Source organism: Apaloderma vittatum, unplaced genomic scaffold, assembly GCF_000703405.1.
Source record: "Apaloderma vittatum isolate BGI_N311 unplaced genomic scaffold, ASM70340v1 scaffold21309, whole genome shotgun sequence".
NCBI lineage: Eukaryota > Metazoa > Chordata > Aves > Trogoniformes > Trogonidae > Apaloderma > Apaloderma vittatum.
The window spans coordinates 1-25,558 of NW_009733768.1; the positions used below are offsets into that span (position 1 = coordinate 1).

At 42.5% G+C, this 25,558-nt stretch overlaps 2 protein-coding genes across 2 annotated transcripts in view; one reads left to right on the top strand and one right to left on the bottom strand.

Moving 5' to 3' along the window:
* Window positions 1-300: 300 nt before the first annotated feature.
* B4GALT3 (UDP-Gal:betaGlcNAc beta 1,4- galactosyltransferase, polypeptide 3) lies at window positions 301-12,674 on the top strand. The gene is made up of 6 exons (XM_009876038.1): window positions 301-538; window positions 6,774-7,009; window positions 7,848-8,038; window positions 8,596-8,718; window positions 11,513-11,611; window positions 12,510-12,674. The coding sequence occupies exons 1-6, from the start codon at window positions 301-303 to the stop codon at window positions 12,649-12,651; spliced, it is 1,029 nt and encodes a 342-aa protein (XP_009874340.1). The 3' UTR covers window positions 12,652-12,674.
* Window positions 12,675-14,444: 1,770 nt separating this feature from the next.
* B4GALT4 (UDP-Gal:betaGlcNAc beta 1,4- galactosyltransferase, polypeptide 4) overlaps window positions 14,445-25,558 on the bottom strand; it is a 16,184-nt gene continuing 5,070 nt past the window's right edge. Inside the window, exons 3-6 of the mRNA XM_009876039.1 lie at window positions 24,471-24,658; window positions 18,474-18,596; window positions 15,667-15,771; window positions 14,445-14,774 (exon numbers count right to left, since the gene is read on the bottom strand). Coding sequence (XP_009874341.1) covers window positions 14,633-14,774; window positions 15,667-15,771; window positions 18,474-18,596; window positions 24,471-24,658 — 558 coding nt within the window. The 3' untranslated portion in view covers window positions 14,445-14,632. The remainder of the gene's footprint in view (window positions 14,775-15,666; window positions 15,772-18,473; window positions 18,597-24,470; window positions 24,659-25,558) is intronic.

Here is a 25,558-nt window from a genome sequence, read left to right on the forward strand (position 1 = left end):
AGGGGGGTGGGAGGGCGGGCGCCGGACCTGTGCCCCTGACCCCCCGTGGCCCTGTGCTCCTTGGGCACCCTTGAGCAGTTTTGGTGGGTTTTTTTTCTCCGGTCCCGCTCGTTGGGAAGAGGCGATTTGGCTCCAAGCGTCGTGACGAAGCCGAGGCAAGCTGGAGGGGCGCGCTGGCGCCTCAGAAAGTTGGGAGAAGGTCTTCTGTGCACGGCGATGTAGCCCTGAACGTAGAACCGTAGCTTGTGGAATGCAGTTCAACTCCTCACCCGGCTGATTCCAGAGCATGGGCTAAAAGCTATGTCCCTCTCTCGTGTCGAAAATCCGTGTTTTCTGCTGTTTCTTTTTGTGTTCCAAGCCGTATTTATCCTGATACTCTACCGAGGTGGGCCTTCAAATGTGTTTCGTGGGTTTTTAGGCTCCCATCAGGTTCTGGATTACTCAAAAACTCATGATGTCTATACAAACCTCAGCTTGTTCACCCAAGCTCCTAATGAAGAAACTATGCCATACTGCTCAGCGCAGTCACCAATATTTGGTAGGTATGAACTGAAAAGTGTTTGAAATGCTGCTTTGGTACCTGATAACGCTGAACGCTTTGTAAATTTGTGGTTTTCAAACGTTTCCCCTTTAGTAGTGGTGTACTGATGTGATACTTACGCTGACAAAACTCTCTCATCTTAACTTGGTTTTATTTGTCATACAAGGAAAAGTTGTTTTACTGATCTAAAAACTTCCAATATTAAGGATTTGACTGCATGGAGACAATAGAACAAGAGTGAAAACAGGGCATGTCATTAATACTGAATTAGTAACACTTTTATTTTTTTTGGTGGTTCAGTATAAAATGTGCCAGTGTTTGTACTTTAACTTCATGATTTTGATGCACTGTAATTCTTAGGTTCTTTGTCTCAGCCTTGTATCAAGTCCTGTAGTTCAATATGAAAGGTTAACTAATTATTTTGGCTTTATTGTTTGCATGAGAATGTAGCTTGGCACTTTGCTCTTCACGGTGGTCTTTTTGGCTTATGGTTGTTATATGTCATTTAGGCTTAGAAACTTCCCCTTTAGACTTAAAAATCTGGTCACAGGTTAATTTGTATTTACACTAGGGCCAAATCAGAGCAGCATCCATCTGACTACTGCATGACTAAAACAGTTGAAAAACTTTAAGTAAGTGCAAAGCCAAATCCATGAGGCAAGTTTATTGGTAGTAGAGTGGTGTATCTCTGGTTATAGCGAATCAGTTCAGGTCAGCCAGGAGTGGATGAATTCTCTAGGCATGTGCTTACAGCTGATCTGGGGATGCCTACTTTCCTTTAGTACTCTGTACTAAGCTACCCTTGTCTGGTTTTGTGTACTGCACAGGTTTCTGAATGTCCAAGTCTTGCATATAACTAGTCTTGCAGCACTACTTAGTAGCTGTCCTGCTCTTCTAGGAAAGCTGATCATCACATGTGCAGCATAGTAAGAGCAACTGGCTGACCTGGGTTCACAGATGGAAGTGTGGAAAGCCAGTGCTGTGGTTACTCTTGTGTCAAGTTGCTTACTTAGAGAACCCTACTGGGATGCTTTGGATGAGCCTTTTTAGACTGCAGTCTCTGTAATGATGCTTGTTCTTTTGGGAAATTTTCTTCCTTCCTCTGTTGCTGAAGTTTAATGAAATGCATGCAGTACGTATGCTGAAATTGTATTATAACTTCAGGGTGAATGCTTCAGCGTTTCCCTTGGAAACTGCTCTGCTAAGTAAATACTAATAGTACAGATCCTTTTTGCACAGATGCCAGTTGTAAGGGTCTTAGTGCAGTCTCTGTTCATCACTAGCTACAGCCCATTGGTTCTTTTGGGAAGCTACAATTCTGTGTGACTTGTTTTGTTTGAAAAACCGCAATAGAAATGTGCATGCACCCTTCTTGTCTCCACTACTGACAAGAACCCACTGTCCTGAGAAGAATCAAATGAGAAAGCAATGATCTCCACAAAAAAAAAAGTAAAAAAAAAAAGGGAAACCAAACAAAACGAGGTGCCTGCAATGCATCAGATAAGCGAAAGTACTGATGTAAATGAGGAGGCAGGCACAGAGTAAAATTACACTAATCAGTATGCTTAGAGCTGTGAAATCTTTTTAAGACCTCTTCTGCCCATCCCTACCCCTGCTGATAACAGAGGGGATTGGCCTACATGTGCTATGTCAGAGCTGAAAGGAAAAACGTAATGTTATGGACAGAAACAAACAGTAAGTTGACTGGGATAAAAAGAAAATCAACGCAAAATAATTGTGGAAGTCTTTCTGCATAAAAAAATAGAGTTGAGCATATGAAGTATTGTTGCTGTGAAACACAGATAACTTGGAGCATTGATACAGATTTAGCTTAAGAAAAATGAGTGCTCTGCTACAATTTAACTTTTACTGTCTTATATTTCCCTTTAAATATAAGAGAGAAATTATTCCTTCTAAGTATTACTTATGCTATCCTCTTCTGGATGGTTTGGGTTTGTTTGTTTGGTTGGTTTTTTTAACCAAGAAGTGTATGCTACTCTGCAAGATGGTTTCCTTTTGTTTTGTATGTGATGGGCACGTATGAATAGATATATAAATACTTTATAAAATGTCTTGATTGGTTGTTATCTCGTACGGGACTGATATCTCTTGGGAGCCATGTATCAGAGAGAACAATGTCTTTTAATATTCATTTCATAAACTCTATTAAATGAGATTTCAAGTCAATTCCTGAGGACTGCAGTCTCCAGTTCAGAGCTGGTAATAAGTTACTGTGTCCACTCCAAAGTGTGTTAAAGTAACTGGAGGAATGCCAAATGCCTTAAATGGTTTCTGCATCAGGGCTTTTATGAAGTGCAGCACTTTTCCCACTTAGGCATATAGTAGAGCATTTTGATAACTGTTTAAATGTAAGATCAGCTTGCAGCTCATACGACTTTTTCATACATCCTGAATCTACGGCATCTTGGCCCTTCCAGGGCTGTGGAGTAAGAATTCAAGTGTAATTGCTAAACATCTCTGCCTTGGAGGAACTAGACTCTTGCTGACTAATGTTACTTTTTTTTAACACTTAGCGCGTCCATCAAACCTTTTGTGACTGACACCTTGGAAGGCATTGTATTAGATTTTCAGTGTCTTCATTAATATTGTGAATAAATTACTCAAGGTCCCTTAAAGCTTCTGCAGAAGTGATCAGTTGCCAGCTTCCTTCTCCTTTATTTTTGGAAAAAGCAACATGTTTACATGCTAGAGTTTTGCTTATTCAAACTTAACAAGTAGCATTTAAATTACAAGCCTGACTTTGTTGCATTGAACACAAGATGTGTTGTGTCACTTCATCTTTTCCTCTTACCAGGAGGAAGCTTCATGCTAGAAGACTCGGGTCTCATTTGGTGGTTTTGGGGGGGGGTTGTCTATTTGGTGGGTTTGTCTGTTTGGGGGCTTTTATTTTTTTAAGAGGTACCTTACTTCATGCATGGTATGTTGGTTTGGCCTTTGAGGACTTTTAACAGTTGAATGTTCTGTTTGTACCTCTGCTGCTATGGAAGATTTTCTTTTTCCAAACCCTTCTTATAGTAGCTACTCCCTTTTGCTCCCATCTGTCCTAATCTTTTCATGAGCGTGACCATCTGTTGTGGTAATGAGGAGCTCCTGCTACATTTTCTAATGGATGCTTCCCTAGTAGAGTTTCTTGCCATGGATTTAAAGAGAAGTAGAAAGGTGGTAATGCAGAAATAAATGTTCAGGTGCAGTTGAGGCAGCCTTGTATTCTGTCATTGGAAACCAGTGCTTAAATTAAAGGTGTTGGCAAACAGTGATAGAATTACACAAATATGACCCTATTAGTGTAGTGTGTGGTGCTGCACATTCTCAGTGAGGTATTCATCCATGCTACTATTCCCATTTGTTTAGCTTGTGTAAATTCTGCTTATTCTGGTTGAACTTGGTAATTATAGATGTAACTTTAAATGTATAGCAAGAAGTTTTGAAGTCGTGTAGTTTCGTTTCTAAGATGGGATAGGTCTGGTCAAAATCAGTAGATCACTCTGATAGTCACATGTCTTGCCTAGAAAGTAAAGCAAGCAGGGAATGGGCTGTCCCTGATGCCAACCCACGATAGGGACAGGGAGCTGTTGAGTTTGACTCTACGCACTGAAGTTTCGTATTGATTAAACACCCTCCACGTGATGGTGCAGGAACTAGGCTGTGGAAAATTGCTTGGACACTCCCGGGTGTTGATTCCGTACTGCGTCCGCATTGGGATCCTGTGCTTTCTAGCATTTCTAAGATGGGCTTTTCCTATTTTCCCAAAGCTGTGCTTTAGTGGTTTTATTTTTCCCTGTTTGGTCCAGCCTGCAACTGCTCTGTTCACGTCTGGGATTAAGTGGTTTACAGTGCATTAGGCTTTTGTTCGTTGGGCAGGAAGGAGACCCAGGAGCCAAAATTTAGTTTGTAGCCAAGGAATGTAGGGCAGACAGAGGTTTTGTGGGAGAAAAGTCACAGAATAAGAAGCTATTCTGTGTTTCCCTGACATACACTAGGTTGAGTTTCTGAACTGAGATGTTTGAAGTATGGAGCCAGGCAGCTTGGGAGGACATGACATCTTGAAAAAACAGAAGAATGTAAATGTTACCCTCATGGATTATATGCTTGGAAGGTGGCAACAGAAGTGAAGTTATCGCACGTTATCTTAATCGAACCCTCATGTCCAAATATAGATTTGATTTGATTTTTTTTTTCTGATTTAAGGATTATCGCTACAGAATCTTACTCTGCAATGCAGAGAGCCCTGATTGCATTATAGAAAACAAAGCCTTGCCTTTGTGGGCAAGCAAAAGGGATTAATTCCTTTTCTTAGGCTTTCCTTTTGAGCAATGATCTGTAGTTGAAATTCCAATGTGAATATAACGTTTACTTAGCAAGCTTCCGTTGCCACCCAATTAGTGCTTCGTGGTGCTTTAGTTAAAAGATCTGATAATCAGGGAGTTGATAAATTTAAAAAGCAACATAATGCACAGGTTAAAAACAGTGTTGGACTGAAACGTGATTGTCTTAAAGGCGGAAAAAGAAACTGCCTGTGTGGAAGTAGGTAGTAACATCATAAAAGTTTAACTGTAAATGTGACCTATATTCATGGGCCCACACCGCGATTCTCTGAAGAAGTCTTTCAGGTACAACAGGACGGCAAGGTACTACAGTTTCCTACTGAAGGCAGCAGTCAAAATCAAATTTCCCCTGTGCTTTAGATACTTAGGGAAAGACTGAAAAACTTAGGAGTCAGCTATTGCAAGATCTTTCTGACAAGCAAAATCCAGGTTTGCTTTTTAAAAACAAGCAAACAAAATCTGACCAACTAAAAAAAACAAGCCATGGAGTAGCAGTCATAATGGCTAGAGACCTTTTTAACAGTGTGAGGAGTGGGATAAGTGGCTGCTTAGACTGACCTGGGGAAATGTGATTATGTGGCTTCTCGAGGAAGGAAGGAGACATCAAGTATAGGTTTGTCCGTTAGAAATGTGAGGCGTACCATCTTCCACGTATTAGCAAAACATGTCCCAGTTTTGAATGGACAGTTTCAATCTGATACCATATTTAGTCCCTGAGCCTTGTTAGTGCTCAAAAAAACAGAACAAAAGGGAGAAAAAAACCCCAACCAACCCAGACCAAAACCCCCAAACTGGTGGAGGGTTGTTGCTTCCTTCTGTGTCAATTAAACAGGATGTGGGTGAATGCAGGCTTAATTTTTTTTTCATTAGAATTGTAACAGAGACTTGAATGTAGGATGGGCTGAAAGAAGTGTCTTCTGGGTTTACCTGCTTAAATACTTAATTAGACTTAAAGCACAGTCCTACCTTTCCCTTCTCAAATGAAAGCTACAAAACACCTGGCCTAAATATTTGTGTGCGCTTTCTCTCCCCACTCCCCCTCTCATATGTTATTTATTTAAAACAAAAAAACCAAACAAAAAAAAATAAAACCACCCAAAGCTTGCCTCACAGGTTTATGGTGCAAAAAAAATATTTTGTCTTTGGGCAGCATGGCCTGTAATGAATTCTTGGCTCTACTTAGGACTGTCATTTGAAATTGTCAGCTTTTAATTGTGATTTAATTGAAGGTATCTTTCTAGTTCATTTAAGTAATAGATTTTAATCTTGTTCTACATTTGTGCTTCATTTTCTTAGAAGGTGCCAGTGGTTGAAACCATTAAGACACATTGATTTGTGTATAAATCTTCTACTTCTGGAACCTTTTCTCACTACTTTAAGATAAAGCTAACATTTCCTAAAGTGTTTGTCTTCATCCAGGCTTTAAACTACATCTCCCCCAACCTCCTGAATATCATTTTGGACATCTTTGTCCTTGAATCTCCTCTGAAAGAGGCTTCCATATGGGTAACAATAGCAGATATATCTGTTTGTCTTAATTTTCAACACTATTCTCACACTGAATGCATTTATTCAAGTATCCCATCTAAGCAATAATACACAGAAGGTTTGCTTGTGCAGCAGGAAGCCAATGCCAGGAAAAAACAAGCTGTGCGGGAGCCTGGTGCGACTTCCTGGCTGTGCCAGGACTCGGGATGCCTCTAGCAGGTCACCTGCTGACCTGGTGCTGAGCTGTGGGGAGGTGACCAGCAGGCAGTGGTGAAAAATATCATGTAGACTGGTGTCTGTCATAGTAAACATATGTAGCTAATCTGATACGATTGAATAAAGGTTGAGAAACATGACTGTTTGGTTTTTTGTGTTTTTTTTCCTGTTGCTTCTTACAGTTGGTCCATTAACCATCACCTTCAGGGTGCTCCCTAGTGAAAGAATGATCATCAAAAAAAATCCCTTTGTTCGGTCTGGTGGCCGCTACAGGCCGCCTCACTGCTTGGCCCGCTACAAATCAGCCATCCTTGTAGCCTACAGGAACCAGGAGAAGTACCTTCACCATCTTCTCTACTATATTCATCCATTCTTGCAGCGCCAGCAGCTCAGTTACAGTATCTACTTGATTCAGCAGGTAAATCTAAATCAAATGTGTCTGGTGGTATAGCAGAGCCTCCCAGTTAATGGTTAAGTTCTGAACAACAAATTTGAATCTTCTACTGTGGAAGTAATGTTTTATGCATAGGTCGAGAAGAGGCCAGTTATATGCTGTCCCATCTCCGTAGCTGCTAATGATTGAAATACCATACCTCTTTGTCAAGATCATCATTCCACTATTGATTGGTTCTGCTTTTTCTTCTTCTAGAGGCATAAAGTTGTCATTAAGTGCTAACTTGTATTTTCAGCTCTTAACGTTGGATGTGATTTGTCTGTAGCTTCTCAGTGTGACCCCTGAGCAGAACTGTTGAGAGTAAATGCTGAAGTGAAACTGGATATCCTTAGTATGGCTTCGTCCTGCTGTGGGACAGCCTATGCAGGTCAAACAGCCATTTTTAATTTACATGGACTCATGTTGCGAAAGATTAGTGGTTTGGACTCTTAATTAATTAAAACTGAGTTGATTGGGAGGGAGAAGCAGTGTTCTTTTTTTGTTTGGCCGAGATACCTTTTTTTTTTTTTTTTTTTTTTTTTTCCTCTTGGAAGAACTTAAAGAAAGCAGTAGTCTGGGGAAAAGTGTTGATGTGTGGATGTATACCTGAGGATTGATTTACTCGTCTCTTAAAAGTCAGCCTTCTGCAGGTGCCCTGACACAGAGGAGGATGGGTGACACTTTCAGAGTCTGGGGTATAAAATCTGCAGTTTGTGTTGTTTTGTCTCGGTGTCATTCCATGGAACAAGGCTTTCTTACTAACGAAAATTTTGAGTTAACACCTTTGTTGTTTTGGTGAAGAAATGTAGATTGTCTTTTCCAGGTGGGGAATGGTACATTTAACCGAGCAAAGCTGCTTAATATCGGTGTCCGGGAAGCCCTGAAGGATGAGGACTGGGACTGCCTTCTTCTGCATGATGTCGACCTAGTACCTGAGAACGATTATAACCTGTATGTTTGCGACGAATACTATCCCAAGCACATGGCCAGTGCCATGGATAAGTTTCAGTACACGTAAGTGCCTCTGTTTGCTTTGGATGCGTTGTATTCTAATCGAGACATTTCTTGCACGGAAAGTATAAATGGAGACAGGGAAAGAAACAACCTTTAAGAAGTTTTCTGTTTGTTAGTTTTGTAGTAGTGGCTTCCCCAGAAAAGGGTATTCTTGACCTTAGTGTGCATCTTGAACAGTTCCTGTTCCACTGGTAGCTTAGTTTGGCAAATGACTGGCAGATTTCCGTTTGCCTTTTTTTCTGGAATAAAAGTGTAGGACAGGAATTATTGGATCTTGTGAAAGGTGTATGATAGGAGGCAAGTATTTTGAACTCACCCAAGATGTGAATTTCAGAACCAGCTTTATCTTGCTCTACTGGTGGGGAAGGTAGGGAAAATGACGAGGGGGAGGAAACATGACAGGAATCACACTGGTTTTGCTATTTGGGGTTTTGGCATTGTAATGACTGTGTGATGTATGTATTTACTGTACATGGACTTGGATCACCTTTTTAGCTTGGAGAGGACTGGCATTAGCCTTCAATATTGATGCGTTTCTTTTTCTTTTTCTCTTTTAGTCTGCCATATAAGTCTTTTTTTGGGGGTGTATCTGCTCTGACTCCAGAACATTACATGAAGATGAATGGTTTTCCGAACACATACTGGGGCAGTGGTGGTGAAAACGATGACATTGCTACAAGGTACCAATACACAGGACAGGCTTCAAATAGAACCAGGCTGGTTGTTGAAATATATAGTATCGCCCTAAGAAAGGAACCAAGATGATGTTCCTTAAAGTGTTGTTGGCATTGGGAATGATTCATGTCAGAAGATGCTGAGAATCTCTAAAGCCAGTCATTGTGTGTTGGAAGGACAGAGCTTTCCTCAGACTCTGGAGGGCAGAATGTTATTCTACATCCTTGTACCTTCAGTCGCTCTGGAGGGCATCAAAGGGTTTATAACCACCAGTAGTTGACAAGTGACTCCATTGGTGTTGACAGTCCCAAGGGAAGGAAGGAATCTGCAAGCTTGACAGGAAAGAAAACCAAGGAGGTACTTAATAATTCTCAGACAGTTGGGAATTTGTTTTAAGTGCATTTAAGTTGCTCTAAGTGTTACCTAATCACCAATACTTGGACTTAATGGACATGAGGAATTTTAACTTCTGTCTTCAGTGCTGGGTGATGGAGAAGCCTGTGCACTATTGTGTGTCAGTGACAGCAAGATCTGATGTTTTTTCTTTTACTTCAGTTGCCATGGCAGCAGCATGCTATAGAAGGGAATACAATGAATTTAGTTCCAAGTACTCTGCCTAATGTGAATTCTTCAAGTACAAAATCATGGTTGTAGCTTCCTTATTCTTTGTAGTTGCACTGTGCACCTTCATCATCCTGCACTACTCATGTGCAGTATATAAAACTAAACTGACAATAAAGGCCTTGTGTGTTTTTTGATCTTGTGCAGTGTGACAAGTTACAGTTTCTGTGGTGTTCTTTTCTGAGAACTGTAGGAGTTTTTACATGGCAGTATTCCCCTGGGAATTGAAAGTCAGATTTTCTAATGTAGAATTCCTCCTTTTCCCTTCCAAGAAAGCTAACTAAAAGGGTGTTTGTTTATAGAGCTTCAGCATTTACTAAAGGAGTGGAACACCAGGAAAGTAGATCTTTACATCGGAAGCTACAGTGCTGGGTCTACTCAGCTTGTCTTAGTGTACAGCCTGGGCATCTGATGTGGTTTTTGGTACCTGTGGTAGAGAGTCAGGCAAGTTATGCATAGGAGTGCACTTTCTTACAGAAATCTTCTAAGGCAAGTAGGTTATGCAGATCATCAAACAGCCCTTTATTGAAGGGAAGTAAATCATGTGGTGTTTCTCTGAAAGCTTGGACTAATGATTAGCAATATTTTGGCCCTTAGGTACACCGAGGCCATGGACGCTGCCTGTTAATGATTTATTCACACGCTGAAGTCTCAACCTGGGGACATTAGGAATGAGCTGCCTGTTTTTGCATGGCCAGCTTAGTGCATCTACTGGGATTTGGATTTTAGGAGGTGCGCAAGCCCTTCTTACTAGGTAGCAACAAAATTAATTAGTATTTGAAATTGGACATTGAAATGTCCAAGTCCTGTGTAAAGATTTATATTTTTTACTATTTGTTTTCTCTCTGAGATACTGCTTGTTAAAACAGAGTTAGTGAAAAAGCATGCTCGTTGCTACTTAGAGTTGACAGACTGTGGTACTCTCTCATATACTTAGTCCTAGCAAACGCCAGGATCTACCTTTTATTAGAAGAAAACAGGGCTCTAATTGGAACCATTTACAGGTTAATTTTACCAACCTACAGGAAAGTCTGTTGGGTTCTTTACACAGTAAATGAATGTGTTAACTGTTTCAGTGTGGGTTTAGTGTAATCTTGCAATGCAAAACTGTAATAGCAAAGCTAGTTTAGTATTCTTGCTGTTTCTTGTCTCTTTGACTGAATGTGCAAGAAGCTTATGTTCAGAAAACAAGAAACCTTGTCTAAGACTCAGTCTGAAAAAATAGTATGTCATGCTGTCAGTGAAGTGCTGTAATTGTTTGGCTCTAGACCGATGAATGTTTTCAGTTCTGTAGCCTCTTCCAGCTTTATAACATTTCTGCTTCAGTGCAGCTTGCTGCTCTACCAGATCTCAGTGGAAGGCAATCAGCTGTTGCCAACATACCAGTTAGATAACCTCAACTGAGCAAACATTCATTCTTATATTCACAGGAATTTTGTCCATGTAAGAACTGCCCTGTGATAACAGTGGGTTGCTAACCCCAGGACTATTACAAGCACTTTTTATTGACAAGCTAACATAGATGCCATCAGCAACAGCTTGCTTGAAAGTCACCAAAAATGCTGTTTCTAGGAGCTCTGGTTTTAGAATTCTGAGCCTCCAGTCTGCTTTTTTCTTATCTAACTGTCTTGCAGCTGAGCAGCTCACATGTGTTTGGTGCCTGTATTTGTCACTAATCTTTTATGAAGCCAGCCTTCTAACCAGACTGTCTGAACGGCATTTCTCAAAGAACAGGGGCTTAGTCTGGATCTGAAACTCAGAACTGGCTTGCTTTCAGAAACTGCAAGGTGGTTTTGTTTACTTGTTGGAAATTTAGGTGATGGACCTCAAGGCAGTAAAAGCTCTGCTCTTACAAGGAAATGAAAGTAACGCTCAGTTGTCAGATCCACAGGAATTTCTCTTAAATGCTGTATGCTGTTATTAATTCCCTGCTTCCTATAATCCCCTTTGTACCCTGTCCAAGCGCACTGCAGTAGGGAGCTTTCTAAGCCCAAGCCTGGTTAGAACTCACTGGAGGAGATAATGTGGCGCTGCAGTGTTCAGCTCCTTCCCTTCAGCTTCTGCATTTTGCTCTGATTGCATTAAGACTGAAAATCATCTCTGACTCTGAGCTTCCCTATCGCTAAGGCTGGAAATGGCATGTTTGCCTTGGCAAACATTTTGTTTGTTGTTTTAAAGGATTCGGTTAGCGGGAATGAAAATAGTCCGGACATCACCTCACCTTGGGCGCTACAAAGTGATGGACTACAATGAAGAGACAGAAGAGCCCTGGAGAAGGTAACTGTTGGCGAGAGGGGTCGGTTTGGAGGCAGCTCTTTGCCTTGTGGCCCATACACTGTTACCATCATCTTCCTCAAATCAGGCAGAAATTATACCTCATGCCACTGTTTGGTTTTCTGCTTTAAGGTGGCTGTTTAAAGAAGGCTCCAGTCAGTTTCAACTGAATCATTGTGCTCCTGTCTCAGCATTTGAAGGGTTTCTGCTAGTTTCCTACTGTTAAGGACATGTGCTAGCTGGGAAGCTAACACATAGCAGACTTAAGCATCAGGGAACAAAACTTAAAAAAAAAAAATACTGCCTGCCTTGTAAATAGGGAAGGGGCATTTTTTGTAACTTCAGTACAATAAAAAGTTGCTCTTGAATCTGTTTGGATTTACAGTGTGTCATTAAAGTAGCGGAGAGCGGTATTTGAAGTTTCAAGACATGAGTAACCTTAGTGAAGACTCAGTTTTACATAAAAGAGCTGGAGGAGAGTGTTGGGACAAGTGGATTGGAGGCTTCTCATGCCTGCAGTGCAGACTTCCCTCTGTCAACTCGAAACTCGAGTTTCCATTAACAACTCAATGTTTACCACTGCTGCACACCTGTGGTGCACTCCCAGGTCACTCTAAGCTGCTACCAGTTTCTGGGGTTTTTGCATACTGGAGTTACCTCCTCACTGGTCTCCCTGTCTGATTAGGTTCCAGTCCAAACTGTCCTCCTTGTCCAGAATACTCAATGTGAACTTATTCTAATGTGTTTTGTCTTACAAAATGCTTTCTCTCTCTAGTCTGTTATGGAAGAATTTTTTTGGGGGGGGGCTTTTGTGCTAGCAGCCTCCATCTGCTAAACCCTTGGCCCCATGGAGCTTCTTCTGCTTTGCTCGTCCATCTAACTGTACTCTTCCTTCTTTCAGGCCTGCTTCCCGACACAACACCAGAAAAACATGGAAAGATGATGGAATGAATTCATTAGAGTTCAAGCTCGTTTCCAGAACGAAGCATCCCCTTTATACCAACATCACTGTGGACATTGGATACGTTCCCCCATTTTCTTAAGAGAGTCAAACCAAAAGCAGTGTTTGGGCTCAGCATGGCTATGGGCATTCAGCCCCCACCTCCTGGTGTGGTGTGGAGTCTACACCACCTGAGACTCATCCTTTTGTCTGTCATGCATTTCACTTTGCTAACTGTTTCAGACTGAGAAGAAAAGGATTCTGGTGTAGGGTGTCACAGCTAATAAACAGGCTGAGGTTTACTGTGAACGTTGTCAAAGCACTGTAAAACTAACTACTGAGCCAGACCTACCTCTCAGGCCTTGGGGGTCACGGTCTCTGTGTCAGTAAGGTGACCCAAGTGTTCTGGAACCTTTCTTCCACACCTGGATAGCTCTGTCCTGCTTGATGTTCTTTGCTGTCCTTCAGTGTTCGCTGGGATGGAAGCCATTCTGTCAGACAAGCCTCTGAAGTGCTGTATTTTGGGAAAGTGTTGAAGCCAGTTACAGTTCTGTAAATATCTTTTATGAACTTGAGTAAAATAGAGTTATGTATTTGGGTTAAGATTTTTCTAGAATACTTAATGAGTATAATAAAGGAGAAAGTTGCCTTGAAAACAGAGCTTAAGTCTTTGTGTTTTTTCTGGCCTGATCCATCAGTGTTTAAAGGTTTTTACTGTATCTATAAGTAATTGAGGTGGAGTGGGACCCAAGGCTGTCACCTAGTCTCACCTCCTGCTCAGAATAGGGAAATTAATCTAGTATTTCAGCTGTTGCTCAAACATTAATTATCTTTCAAGGTTTATCTGTCTTCAGCATAAAATACTAGAGAAGAAACTAAGTGAAACAATACAGTGGAGCTGTGACCCTGCCAGGAATGCATTTGTACTTACCTGACTGTCAGACTGAGACAGTGTGCCCATGGCCTTGTCCCTTCCATAATCTCTCTTTCTCTATAAAAATCAGTCAGTGGTCCAGTTATTTTGCAGGTATGACATGGTATTTTTGCTTGTTACTTGTAGGTGCTAAAATTCCCTGCTCACTGAAAAGCTGCATCTATCCCACCCAAAACCCCTTTTTTTTTTAAAGCTTTCATCTTCTCTACAGTTGGAATAATGTAGCAACTAGCTAAAGCATTATAGTAAGCAGAAGTTCCTTTCTGGCATGTAGTTCTTACTATATTGTGCCCTAAAGGAAACTCTTTACCTGCAAGGGATACCCACCAAGCAGGTGTAAGGGCAGTTAGATACAATACAGTAAGGAAAGTGCTCTAATCATTGTTTTAGCAGAAATCCTGGCACAGTTAGTTAGCCACAGGCTTTCACTAGACTTCTAAAACAAGAATCACAAATAATAACAGCCAGGGTATGTATACAAATACACACTTTGCTAACAGTGTGGCGCAAAGCATTGAAAAATGGGAACAGCAATTTCCCTTTGACACAGTCCCACAGCAGGGTGAGTTCAGCTCATCAAGGACAAAAGAAGCCTTTTGAATTCAATAGAGTATTTATTGAGAGGTTTGAAACATCTCCCCACCCATTACCCTTACTTGTCCTTCCCTCACACATAAGCAGTTTCTCCTCAGGCTGGAAGAAGGTGGCTCTTCTCACCAAGCTTGTAGTTGGTGAAGAAAGCTTGTGCTTCTAATAACACTGGCCTGTTTCTTCTGAAGTCACGGCAGTGTTAGCAGGGCTGGGCTGTTGTAGGGCTTCCTTCTACAACAAATGAGAACTTTAGGAACAGTTGCAAGAATAATTTTATTTTTTTCAGGAACCACTCACGTCCTTCCACTGGACCAGCCCAGATAAGGACGCTTTTGCAGGTGTCCCAGCAGAAAGTGCATAGAAGAACGCAAGGGCCTGTCCCTTGGGTCAGTCCACATCTCCAGTCCTCACAAAGGGAAATTCTCAACCAATCAATGAGATGCTGTGAAGAAAAACTTTCTTCTGTGCTATCGCCGTTCTCTTTCAAGCTGAGTGCTGGGAGTCATCTGCTCCAACAGCAGCCACAAACATGATCCGTTGCCATTTGTGATGCTCGCCCTTATGAGATCTTGGGCTGCATGCTGAAATCCACTGTGATGTTGACGTATAAAGGGTAATGTTCCACAGAGAGCAGTTTATATGAACAAGAGTTCAGCCCGTCTGTTTTCCACGTTCTAGACACCTGACGCAGAAGCTTCATCCTGAGGACAAAGAGGAGAAAGTCTTCACTGATAGGCATAGGAGAAGAGTTTTGAGGTCTTTCCCTCTAGTAAACCTGGAGGTAGAGCTACTGCCATTCTGTATCTACTGGGAATGTAAAGCAGTGCTTTTCATAGAATCATAGAAAAGGCCTAGAAGTAAGCAAAGCTCAGCATTTGTGTTCATTTTGGAGTAGCTCGGGGTTAATGAGCAAAGGCGTCTCCTGTTGCCTACCTCACCAGGTAGTGTAGAATCATAGAATGGTTTAAGTTGGAAGGGTTAAAGATCATCTAGTTCCAGCCCCCCTGCCAAGGGCAGGGACACCTCCCACCAGCCCAGGTTGCTCCAAGCCCCATCCAGCCTGGCCTTGGACACTGCCAGGGAGGGGGCTGCCACAGCTTCTCTGGGCAACCTGTGCCAGTGCCTCAACACCCTCACAGAAAAGAATTTCCTCATGCTGTCTAATCTAAATCTACCCTCTTTCAGTTTGAAACCATCACCCTTTGTCCTGTCATTACGCTCCCTGATAAACAGTCTCTCTCCTTTCCTGTAGGCTCTCTTTAAGAACTGGAAGGACTTCCTGTTTTCCGCATGGACAATCAGACATGGGCAAAAAGATGCTTTAGTTTAATCTCTGAACTCATAGCTCAAACCACATCCATGTAACTGTAACTTATACATTTTTAAGGAACATCACCCAGGCAGTTCCAGGCAGATCTCATGCACAGAACAGCAGCTGCCAGCTGTAAACAAGGGTGTCACAGGGGCGTCCCCCAGAGCCTCTAGGGGCTACAAAATGTCTGTTTGACCTAGAGCAAAGAACCTGGCCCCCAGGTGCCTGGCTGTCAGCCACATACCAAGGCAATGCAAGGTAGAACACTGTTCTTTACTCACCTCTCTCCATTCTCCTCATTACCATGGTCTCGTTTGTGGAAGATCATTGTGTACCTGGCTACATCAGCAGATGGCCGTACCACTCTCATCTTCTGCATCTCAACCCTGGAAGAAGCAATAATGCCATGAGTAAAACATTGACTATAAACAAGCTCTTAAGAAAAAAAAAAAAACCAAACAAAAAGCATTTGAAGGCTTCCATCTCCTGTAGATGCCATGGAAACAAGTACAGAGAATTGTAGAAAACTCATCTGCATCTCTTGCACAACCCATTTTGTCAGAGAAATGGGGCTCAAAGCTGTTTCCGGAGAGCAAGTCCAGTAGGGTGACAGATACTCCTTCCTTTTGAACAGAATCAGGGAGCTACAGTAGCAGAGATCACACACAGCTTTAAGCACACACTATACAACAGAATACATTTACATTAATTAGTATTGGCTAGTCTAGTTTGTACTGCCCTGTATTAACCTAAGAGGTCCATAGCAAGATTGCACATGTTGTGCAACAAGTTCATCTCAATTCCTGTAATAAAGCCCCTTACACGTGATAGTTCTCCACCTAAGAAGACTGAGAAAAAAGAAAAAAAAAAAAAGGCAGCTTGTTTTCTTTTTTAATAGGTGACAGACAGCTGCAAATTTTTTGTTTGGTCACATAAAGAAAAAATTCTCCAAACAGTGCCAGAGGTACTAAGCCCCATACATGGATTTAAGTGTCTGACATCAGGCACCTGATTGGAGCTTTTGGCCTTAAGTGTATCCGTGGAGCACAATGATTTTTCTCTGTCAGAAGCAGGTGTAACTTCATGTCAGTGGAATTAAGGAATAGCTCAGGCCTTTGCTAGTCACATTGGTAACCGAAAGAGCAATAGTGATTCGAGAGCTGAAGGAAGGATTCGAGAGCTGAAGGAAGGATTCGAGAGCTGAAGGAAGGATTCGAGAGCTGAAGGAAGGATTCGAGAGCTGAAGGAAGGATTCGAGAGCTGAAGGAAGGATTCGAGAGCTGAAGGATTATCCCCTTACAGATTTCCCGTGACTGTTTGTAGCAGTAAATTATCAAACAAACATAAGTGATCTGACAAATCTCTGGGATGCACGCCTCAGGAAGGGGCCCCAAAAGAGCCCATCACATTTAGCGCAAAGGCAGAACAGCAGGACCTAGGCGCGCTCCGGCTCCCAGTTCTTGAAGATACTGAAGGGGATGCTGCCATCTGCTGTCTTCGCCGAGGAAGACTGCAAGGATCCCTCCGTACAACACCCCACCCCTCAGAGAGCTGCCCAGTGCCCACTTGCTGCAGACCCTGCCACCAGCCCGAGATCTGCCCAAGAGGAAGAGTGTGAGGCAAGGGCAGCTGCAGTGTGGGCTTGGGGTCATACTCTCTGGTTTTCACACCAAGACCTCAACGGCTCCAGAGTTACAAGGTGCCGCATGCAAGCGTCACGTCAGATTCCAACCGCTTGGCAAATATCATGGAGACCCTCAGTAAATCCTGCTGACGTGCTGCCCACAGGGACTACTATCACCTTTGTTCACTCAGGAACTGTGGCACTTCTCGGGAAGCTGGGGAATAAGATAGTACCAAGCCATCCTCTATAAAAAGTAGCTCCCAAGAGGTCACTGAGAAGAAGCTGGTGCCTCTAGCCAAGAGTAGAGTGGGAAAAAAAAGAAGAAAAAAAAAAAAGTTGTGATTAAGAAGAGGCAGTAATCCATGTTTCCAGTAGACCTTTTAGATTTCTTGAGATACAGCTGACTAATTTGCTGAACTGACACAGAGAAAAAAAAAACCACAACTTTCATTTGGAAGTTCCTAACTTTAACACCTTTGATTACAGAAGTGTAATTATTTAACATCATGAGGGATATGAATTTTAAGTTCCCCCAAAATGTTTGTTTGCATATTTAAGCAACTGAAAAGGATAAACACTCAGGAACGCCAGAGTATACTCAAGTTACAAATTGACAGGCTCTGCCAGCAGAGCTTGTTGGACTGTGGTTTTTTCTGTTTTCTTTCCACTCTCTCCCTTCACTATCAAGTAATGCAGTATTAGAGGGTTTTTTGTAGGCAACAGTTTTTCAGATTGTAGGCAAAGGGCAAAGGATCAACAGGAAATTTTTGTTGACCTCTTTGTCCCACTAAACCTTTCAAACTGATAACTTTCTCCTACTTTCACAAGCATGTCTGCCAAACTAGTTTTAACAAGAGCAAAGGGCATATGCACATACATGCTGTCTTTCTAAAATTCAAATTATTCACTATCTTAACTATAATCAACACCACCCACATACCAGCTAAGCCCTGCTTGAAGGAAATTACGGTAGTTCACTGAATGTGAAAAACTCAATCCCACCAAAACACTCCCATGCTCTCGTGAAGTACTGGAACTTAAGACACTCGTATCTCTTTGGCAAATCACACTCCAGACTTCGATCTTTTTATTTCCATTATAATCATTTTCCAAGCAAGAATATAAATACTGCATGGCTGAGACAAAACCAAACCAACAAAAAAGAAGAAAAGAAAAAATAACAAACCTAATGAAATCCACACTCAACCAATAACACTGTCAGGAGAAGGACTGGGTTGCAGCAAGTCTAACCCTTGCGAAGAAGAAACTGTTCACAGAACCGCATCTTGCACTTCCTGTCCCCATTGCAAGACTCTTCTGAACTGAGGGCTCCCATAGTGTTCTACCTTTGGAGTCTAAGTGTGAAGTCACGCTGATTTTGTTTTCATATTTTTTTAAACCAATTCCTCCACATTCATTTCTCTCTAGCCTTTAAAATAAATAAATAAATAAATAACTTTTTACCTGATTCGAAGGTCATCATCTTCTCCACCCCAACCCCAGTAATTGTTAGAGAATCCATTCACTTTGTAAAACTGATCTCTTGTTAGAGCAGTTACACCTCCAAAATATCCCCGGTACCGTAACCTGGAAGTACACAAGAAGAGAATGAAAAATTAAAGGTCAATATCTATCAGCAATGAAAATATCACCCTGAAACTCAGGATTTAGACTTGTCTTTCACAGAGCCAGGTGTACAGAAACCCATGAGGTTGGTCTTGTTCTCTTCTTCTCTTCACTAAAAGATGACGATTTGCTTTAGGCCAGAACAAAATAGTAACTCTCCAACTGAGAGAACAAAACCTTCTTCAATAGTTTCTCTGTCTCTCTCTCTCAATCTTTACATGATTGCCCTTGCTGGCCAAAAGACACTTCACACGTTAAGGATGAGTAGAAAAGGAGCAGAGCTCTGCACTTGCACAGCCAAAGCTTTGCAATAATGACAGCAAGCCATCAACTGTCTTAAAACTGAATCTGGAAAACCTGCAATGACGTCAGATCACAGCCAGCGGGCACGTGCTGTGGGATCATGCAGGACCAATTCCAAGGTAAGGTACAGTGCAAGTTACTTAATAACCTAACATAATGGAGTTCAGCTCTAAAGGAGATTAATTTCTAATTTCTACCTTTGCTTGTCCTGGAAATGGCACCTACTTTAAAAAGTACCGTACTTATTTATCTTATACCATTTTGTTAATTGCTTCTTCAAGATGTGCTCCTCTTTCTTGGTCCTTAAGGTAAGTGTTACAACACAGCCACTGCCAACTGCAGAGGTAATGTGCACGTGGCTGTAGATTGCCCTTTGATTTCAGAATGTATGCAAATATAAACAGATGAACCAATTGCCAGGGCTAGACAGTACCCATTATAGCAATTTACATGCCAGACAAACAAAGGTGCAACACATTTCTGGTTTACTATGAATCCAATTTAAAACCACCAAAAAAACCCCCACCAAAACCACCACACGCAACCTCCCTCAGAGTATTTTCCTGGCTGTTTTTTTGCTCCCATCATAGCAGCGCAGGAAAATTGCAGAGGTTGAAGGGGCCTCTGGAGATCAAGTAGTTCAACCCGTCTGCTCGAAGCAGGGTCTGCTACAGCAAGTTGCTGAGGACCATGTCCATTCAGGTTGTGAGCATCTCTGAGGATTTCCATTAGATGTGTATATATATTGATGAAATCCCCCCTGAGCCTTCTGTGCTCCAGGCTGAACAGTCCCAGCCCACTCGGCTTCTCTCCGTCTCTCAGATGCTGCAGTCCCTTTGTGATCTTCGTGGCTCTTCTCTGGACTCATTCCAGTACGTCCACATTTTTATTGTGCTGGGGAAGACAGAACTGGACAGAGCACTCCGGGCATCACCTCAGTGGTGCTGAGGAGAAAGGAACAACCGCCTCCCTCAACCTGCTGACAACACCCCTCCTCACCCAGCCCAAGATGCTGCTGGCCTTTGTCATGAAGGCACATCGCTGGCCCAGATCCTCTTCTGTAAAGCTGCTTTCCAGACAGTTGGCCTATGCACCTACTGGCACATGGAGTTACTTGTATCCAGGTGCAGGACCCTGCATTTCCCTTTGTGGAACTTCTTTAGATTCCTGTTGGCCACATTCTCCAGCCTGACAAAGTCCCTGGTACAAGCACCACCCCTCCAAGATTTCTGTCTTCTGAAAACTTGCTGAGGGTGCAATCTTCACTATTGTCCAGGTTACTAATGAAGATATTAGCTAGTACCAACCCCAGTACCAAATTCTGGCGTAAACCAGTAGTGCCTGGCCTCCAGATGGACTTTGCTCCGATGATTAGAACCCTTTGAGTTGAGCAGTTCTGCCAGTTTTCAGTCCATCTCACTGTCTGCTTACTAGTCCGTACTTTATCACTTCATCAGTGGGGATGTTATGGGAAATAGTCAAGATAAACATTATCCACTACTCATCCCTTGTCTACCAAGTTAGTGGAATCAGAGAAGGCTACCAAGCTGGTCGGGCACGACTTGTGATTTGCTTCAACATCTTTCTAGGGATTAAAAGGTGAGGTTGACCAACTGTACTTCCTCAAGTCCTCCTTCTTGCCTGTCCTGAAGATAGAAGTGACATTTGTTTTGTTCCAGTCTTCAGGAACATCCCCCAGTCATCCTGGCCTTTCAAAGATAACAGAACCACCTTACAATGTCAGTGACCAATTCCTTTACCACTCATGGATACATCCCCTCAGGTCACATGGTTTTATGGTACGCCTAAGTGTTCCTTAACTTGATCCTCCTCCACCTAAGTAAGTCTTCATAAATCCAAATTTTTGTACCACCTGGGATCCCTGAAGGCAAATCTTGCCAGTAAGTCAGAGAAGGCATTGAATATCTTGGCCTTTTTCTTGTCGTTTGTCACCAACTCCCCCGCAACACAGGTACACATTTTCCCTACCCTTCCCAACAGCTGACACACCTGTAGAAACCCTTCACACTGCCTGTCATATTGCAGAAGGGCAACTGAGAGACTCAGTTGTGAGACTCAACTCCAGAGGGGCTCTGCTTTTCCTAACCCTGCACCTGCATGCTCAGACAGCATTTTGTGTGTCCTCACAAGTCACCTGACTCTGCTTTCATCTCTTTCATGCTTCCTGTTAAGAGTTTTTCAGGAACATCCTGTTCATCCATGCAGGCCTCCATCCACATTTGCTTGACTTCCTGCACATGGGAATGGACCACTCGAGCATGGAGGCAACCGCTGAAGATCTACAAGCTCCCCTGAACCCCTCTTCTTCCCAGGGTCATCTCCCATGTGACTCTTCCAGGAATATCCCTGAACAGGAATTCCAGAGTTGTGATCCTGCTATTTGCCTAAACTCCTCCCAGTATCTTACTTTCACATCTCTGACCAGTTTTTTTCTCATTTCTAACTATAAAGTTCAGCAGAACACTTCCCTTCATCAGCTCTGATCAACCCATGTCAGGAAGTTACCATCCATTCACTTCAGAAGTCTTCTGGATTACTTGTGCCCTGTTGTGCTGCGCTTCCAGCAGAAACCAGGATGAACAAAGTATTCCTGAAAGACCAGGGCCTGTATACATGATGCTTTTTCCATTTGTCTTGAAAAAAGGCTTCAGCTGTCATTTGCTGGGACTGTGATATACTTCCAAAAAGATGGTGTCATCTATATAAATACACCAAAAAATATTGTTCTAGGCAGATGCAGTCTTTCGTGCTCTACCTGCAGGTTTTTTCTACCTCTGGAATTGTTACTCCTCCTTGCTTTCTTCTTTTTCTCTCTTCTCCCAGAGAAGACCAACCATAAGGTAGGAGACAACCTATCAAGTTTTAATTATGCATTACTACCTTGAGACTTCTGCCAGGGCTGCTCTAGAGAAATGCAGTGAGCAGGTGAAATGGACAGCAAGGAGGTCCCATAAACAGGAATACCAGGGAAGAGTCATCCCCAGCCTTTTATTTTTTGGGCTGCACTGCCAGTCACCAACAGTCCCACGCCCCTCCGTTCCAGCAGCCTGGTGGGGTTTGGGAACTGACTGCCCACCCACATCCATGTGTGCACCTCACTGCTTGCTTATGCACCTCCTAATTCCCCTACACCGCCAGAGAGGCAGACGCCAGAGGAGCTGAAGCTGTAACCAGGACAGTGTTGCCCACCCAACCCTCCTCAAGCAGAGCAGAACTGGCAGGGCCCAGGCACATCTTGCTCCCATCATCTACATCTCCCATCTTGCTGAGATCATCTGCAAATATGCACCTCTGTGACAGCGTTCAACCATTCTCTTCCCTGAGGACAAGGGAGTATCAGCTCCTCTGGGATTTTTAAAATTTCACTGAAGAAACCATACAATACAAATGGTCATTAGGAAAGGATGTTTTGCTGGTTTGAAGGAAATAGCTGAGATAAAAGAGCTTTCCCACCCGAAGTTTTAACATATAAACCTTTTTTTCCTGAAGAATCTAAAATTGTGTTGTAGTTTATGTAGCTAAACATAAGGTACTTGCTCTCCAAAAGAGCACGGCTGCACCATGCACTACATCACCATAAAAGTTAACCCCCTGGTAAAAAAAAAGAACCAAACAAAAATCCCCAGGAAACCCACAGCTCACCCCCTCCTCATTTCTGCCCAGGATATTTTGTGTTAATGTGGAGCATTTACAACTCCAGTTTTCTCAACTTCATCTGAGCAACATGTCTAAGCAAAACACTGAGGTCACCCAACTGGGATTTCTACCTGTGGCCTCAGCTCAGTTTAGGTCCCATTCTTGAGCTCAGAATCTGAATTCCTGCATGTATATCCAGGAATTTCTTTGGAAGCAGAGCATTATTACCCCCACAGAAAAGCACAGATCAAATTCAAACCTAGTGAATACTGTTGCCAAAAGAGCGCGGCTGCACCACGCACTACATCACCATAGAAGTTAACCCCCTGGAAAAAAAACATAACCAAACAAAAATCCCCAGGAAACCCACAACTCACCCCCTTCTCATTTCTGCCCAAGATATTTTGTGTTAATGTGGAGCACTTACAACTTCAGTTTTCTCAACTTCATCTGAGTAACATGTCTCAGTATGTTTACCTCAGCCTAAACAAAACACTGAGGTCACCCAACTGGGATTTCAACCTGTGGCCTCAGCTCAGTTTAGGTCCCATTCTTGAGCTCAGGATCTGAATTCCTGCATGTATATCCAGGAATTTCTTTGGAAGCAGAGCATTATTACCCTCACACAAAAGCACAGATCAAATTCAAACCTAGTGAATACTGTTGCAGGGTGTTGACAACAAAACCATTTTATCTGTACTTTTTAGAGCCAAAGCTTAAAGCTGATCTATAGCTAGCAGCTCCTTTCCACAAACAGGAGAAACATGAGGAAATAAATAGTACGAAGCTCCCTCAGTAAAAGCAAAGAAATCCATCTGCACACAATTAAGCAAAACGCTTGCAGTAACTAAGGCACAGGAGGTTAAGTAAAGCACCTCAAGCTTTGTGCATGCTACTCGGCTGGATTTTACATGCCTGTCAAATAACTAAAGCCATGCTTCTGACGCTTTGGTGCGCTGATCATCCTGTAGCCCTCAGCATTCTCTCTGCAAGGCACAATGCTCCAAAAGCCTGTCATGAGCCTAGTTCATCTGTGCTTGTTCCAGTTTACACTAAATGACTGGAAAATTAATATTATTCTGTCTAAGAATTTGCACATCCTGCCTCTTCCTCGTATATTTAACAAAGGAAATGCAGAAGTGAAGCAGAGCTTTACTTCAAAGTACTTTGCGATCAGCTTTTGAAAAGCCCACTTCTAATTAATATTTAGAATGACATGACATAAGAGGTGAATCTTGAAAGAAGTAAGTTCAGTGAAAAAACTAGTCATTAAATTCACCAAGCTTGGAAGCCCTTTTTTCTTTGAGGTGGACTGAACCTGACTTTAGGCTCAAATAATTTATGTCACAGTGGCACTAAGGGGACTCATTTAAAAATCAGAATGATCCTGGTTTAGACAGTGTCTAGTCAAATAATTAAATTACAAACCTATTCCTTGTCAAACTCTCACACCTGAGCTCTCAATATCAGACATTTCCTCTTCAACAGCAAAAGGCAGGTGGCAAGTCTTATTATAGCTAGATGACACCCTCAAATCACAGGACCGGGAGGCTTCAAATGCATTTGTAGCTTCAACAGAAGGTCTCTGCACCACCTCTGGCATGTTGCTTTCCTTTCAGAACACCTTTTAACCTCACCCCAGAAACCAGAATGATGACAATGATCATTTGAACACATGACCACGGGGATGACTTCACAGATGTCCATACAGTTCTCTTTTATGAGAAGGCTCTCCAGAGAGGTGAAGTGTTACCACCAGAAATGTGGTGTCAGGAGCAAGGGTAGATACCAGCATACAGTTCCATCAGAAGAGGAACGTTACCAGTAACATGGCATTTCCCATTTGGTATTCCTTCCATATTCCTGGTTTCCTACCTGTATCCAGTATTGTTCCTGCCAACTACAAGGTGCTTTGGTTGTCTGTCACACATGTAAATGTTAAAGTCATTTTCTGGCACCAGATCCACATCATGGAAAATGAAACAGTCCCAGTTTGCTTCTTTTAGGGCCTCTAGGTATCCTACATTCAGCAGTTTAGCTCGATTAAATTTGGTGTTGCCAGCCTGTGGAAAAGAATGGAAAAAAAAAAAAAATCTCTGAAGGTGGCATCAAACCTTTTGAATCAGAATTGCTTCTGGGCATTTGTTCTGTTTGTGTAACTCGCAACCGCACTTGTGTGTCACAGCCTTTATGGCAGCAACTACACAAAGAGCTGCCTCATAACATCAGAGAGGCCAACGATGTGAAGTCTTTCTTCGGTTTCTACTTGTCATGAACACACACAGCCAGGGCCAGGAGAACCTGCAGTTATCTGGGCACCAGAAGTGTGTGTGCTGCAATTGCATTTCTATCGTTGCTCTTGTCCTGGACTTCCTATCAGGCTCCACAACAAAAGAGGTATTAGAAAAAAGTCAGGAGACTGGCACTCCATGCAGCCGAGTCAGTAAGGTTTATGGAAGCTGGGGGGGGGCGGGGAAAGAGAGAAAAAAAGAGAAAAAAAAGCACCAAACCCAACCAAACCCAAAACCCAACTAAACAAGAAAATCACTCCCATACTAATTGGTATTAATTGGTTTAAAGATGCCAGAGCACCTACCACAGACGATTTATGCTTGTCCACTCAGTTTACAGGATAGCATTGCTTAAAGAGTTCGCTGCATTTCCTTAGATCACACAGTAGATGGCAGAGTAGGAAATAAAAAGCAGGTCTTCTTCATTTTTAACTCCTGTCTATAACCTAATTATTATGCTGCACAGGGCCTCTCCCCAGCACAGAGCTTCACTTGACTTTCACTAGTCTTTGGTGTTTGCTTCTGCTATAGGCTAGCGTGTCTTTACTTCACGTTTGAGGTACACATATATATACACACAGCCGTTTTGTAAGTTTACCATATCACCCTTTGCTCTGGAACAACAGGTGTCATTATCTTGCTATTTCTTTTTTCCTGGGCTGTACACACATG

Excerpts from the sequence above, each read along its gene's own strand:
- B4GALT3 (XM_009876038.1), top strand. The coding sequence starts at position 301 with ATGTCCCTCTCTCGTGTCGAAAATCCGTGTTTTCTGCTGTTTCTTTTT. Across the intron at positions 539-6,773 it reads AGCGCAGTCACCAATATTTG|TTGGTCCATTAACCATCACC; the intron begins GTAGGTATGAAC and ends TGCTTCTTACAG. Across the intron at positions 8,039-8,595 it reads ATGGATAAGTTTCAGTACAC|TCTGCCATATAAGTCTTTTT; the intron begins GTAAGTGCCTCT and ends TTTCTCTTTTAG.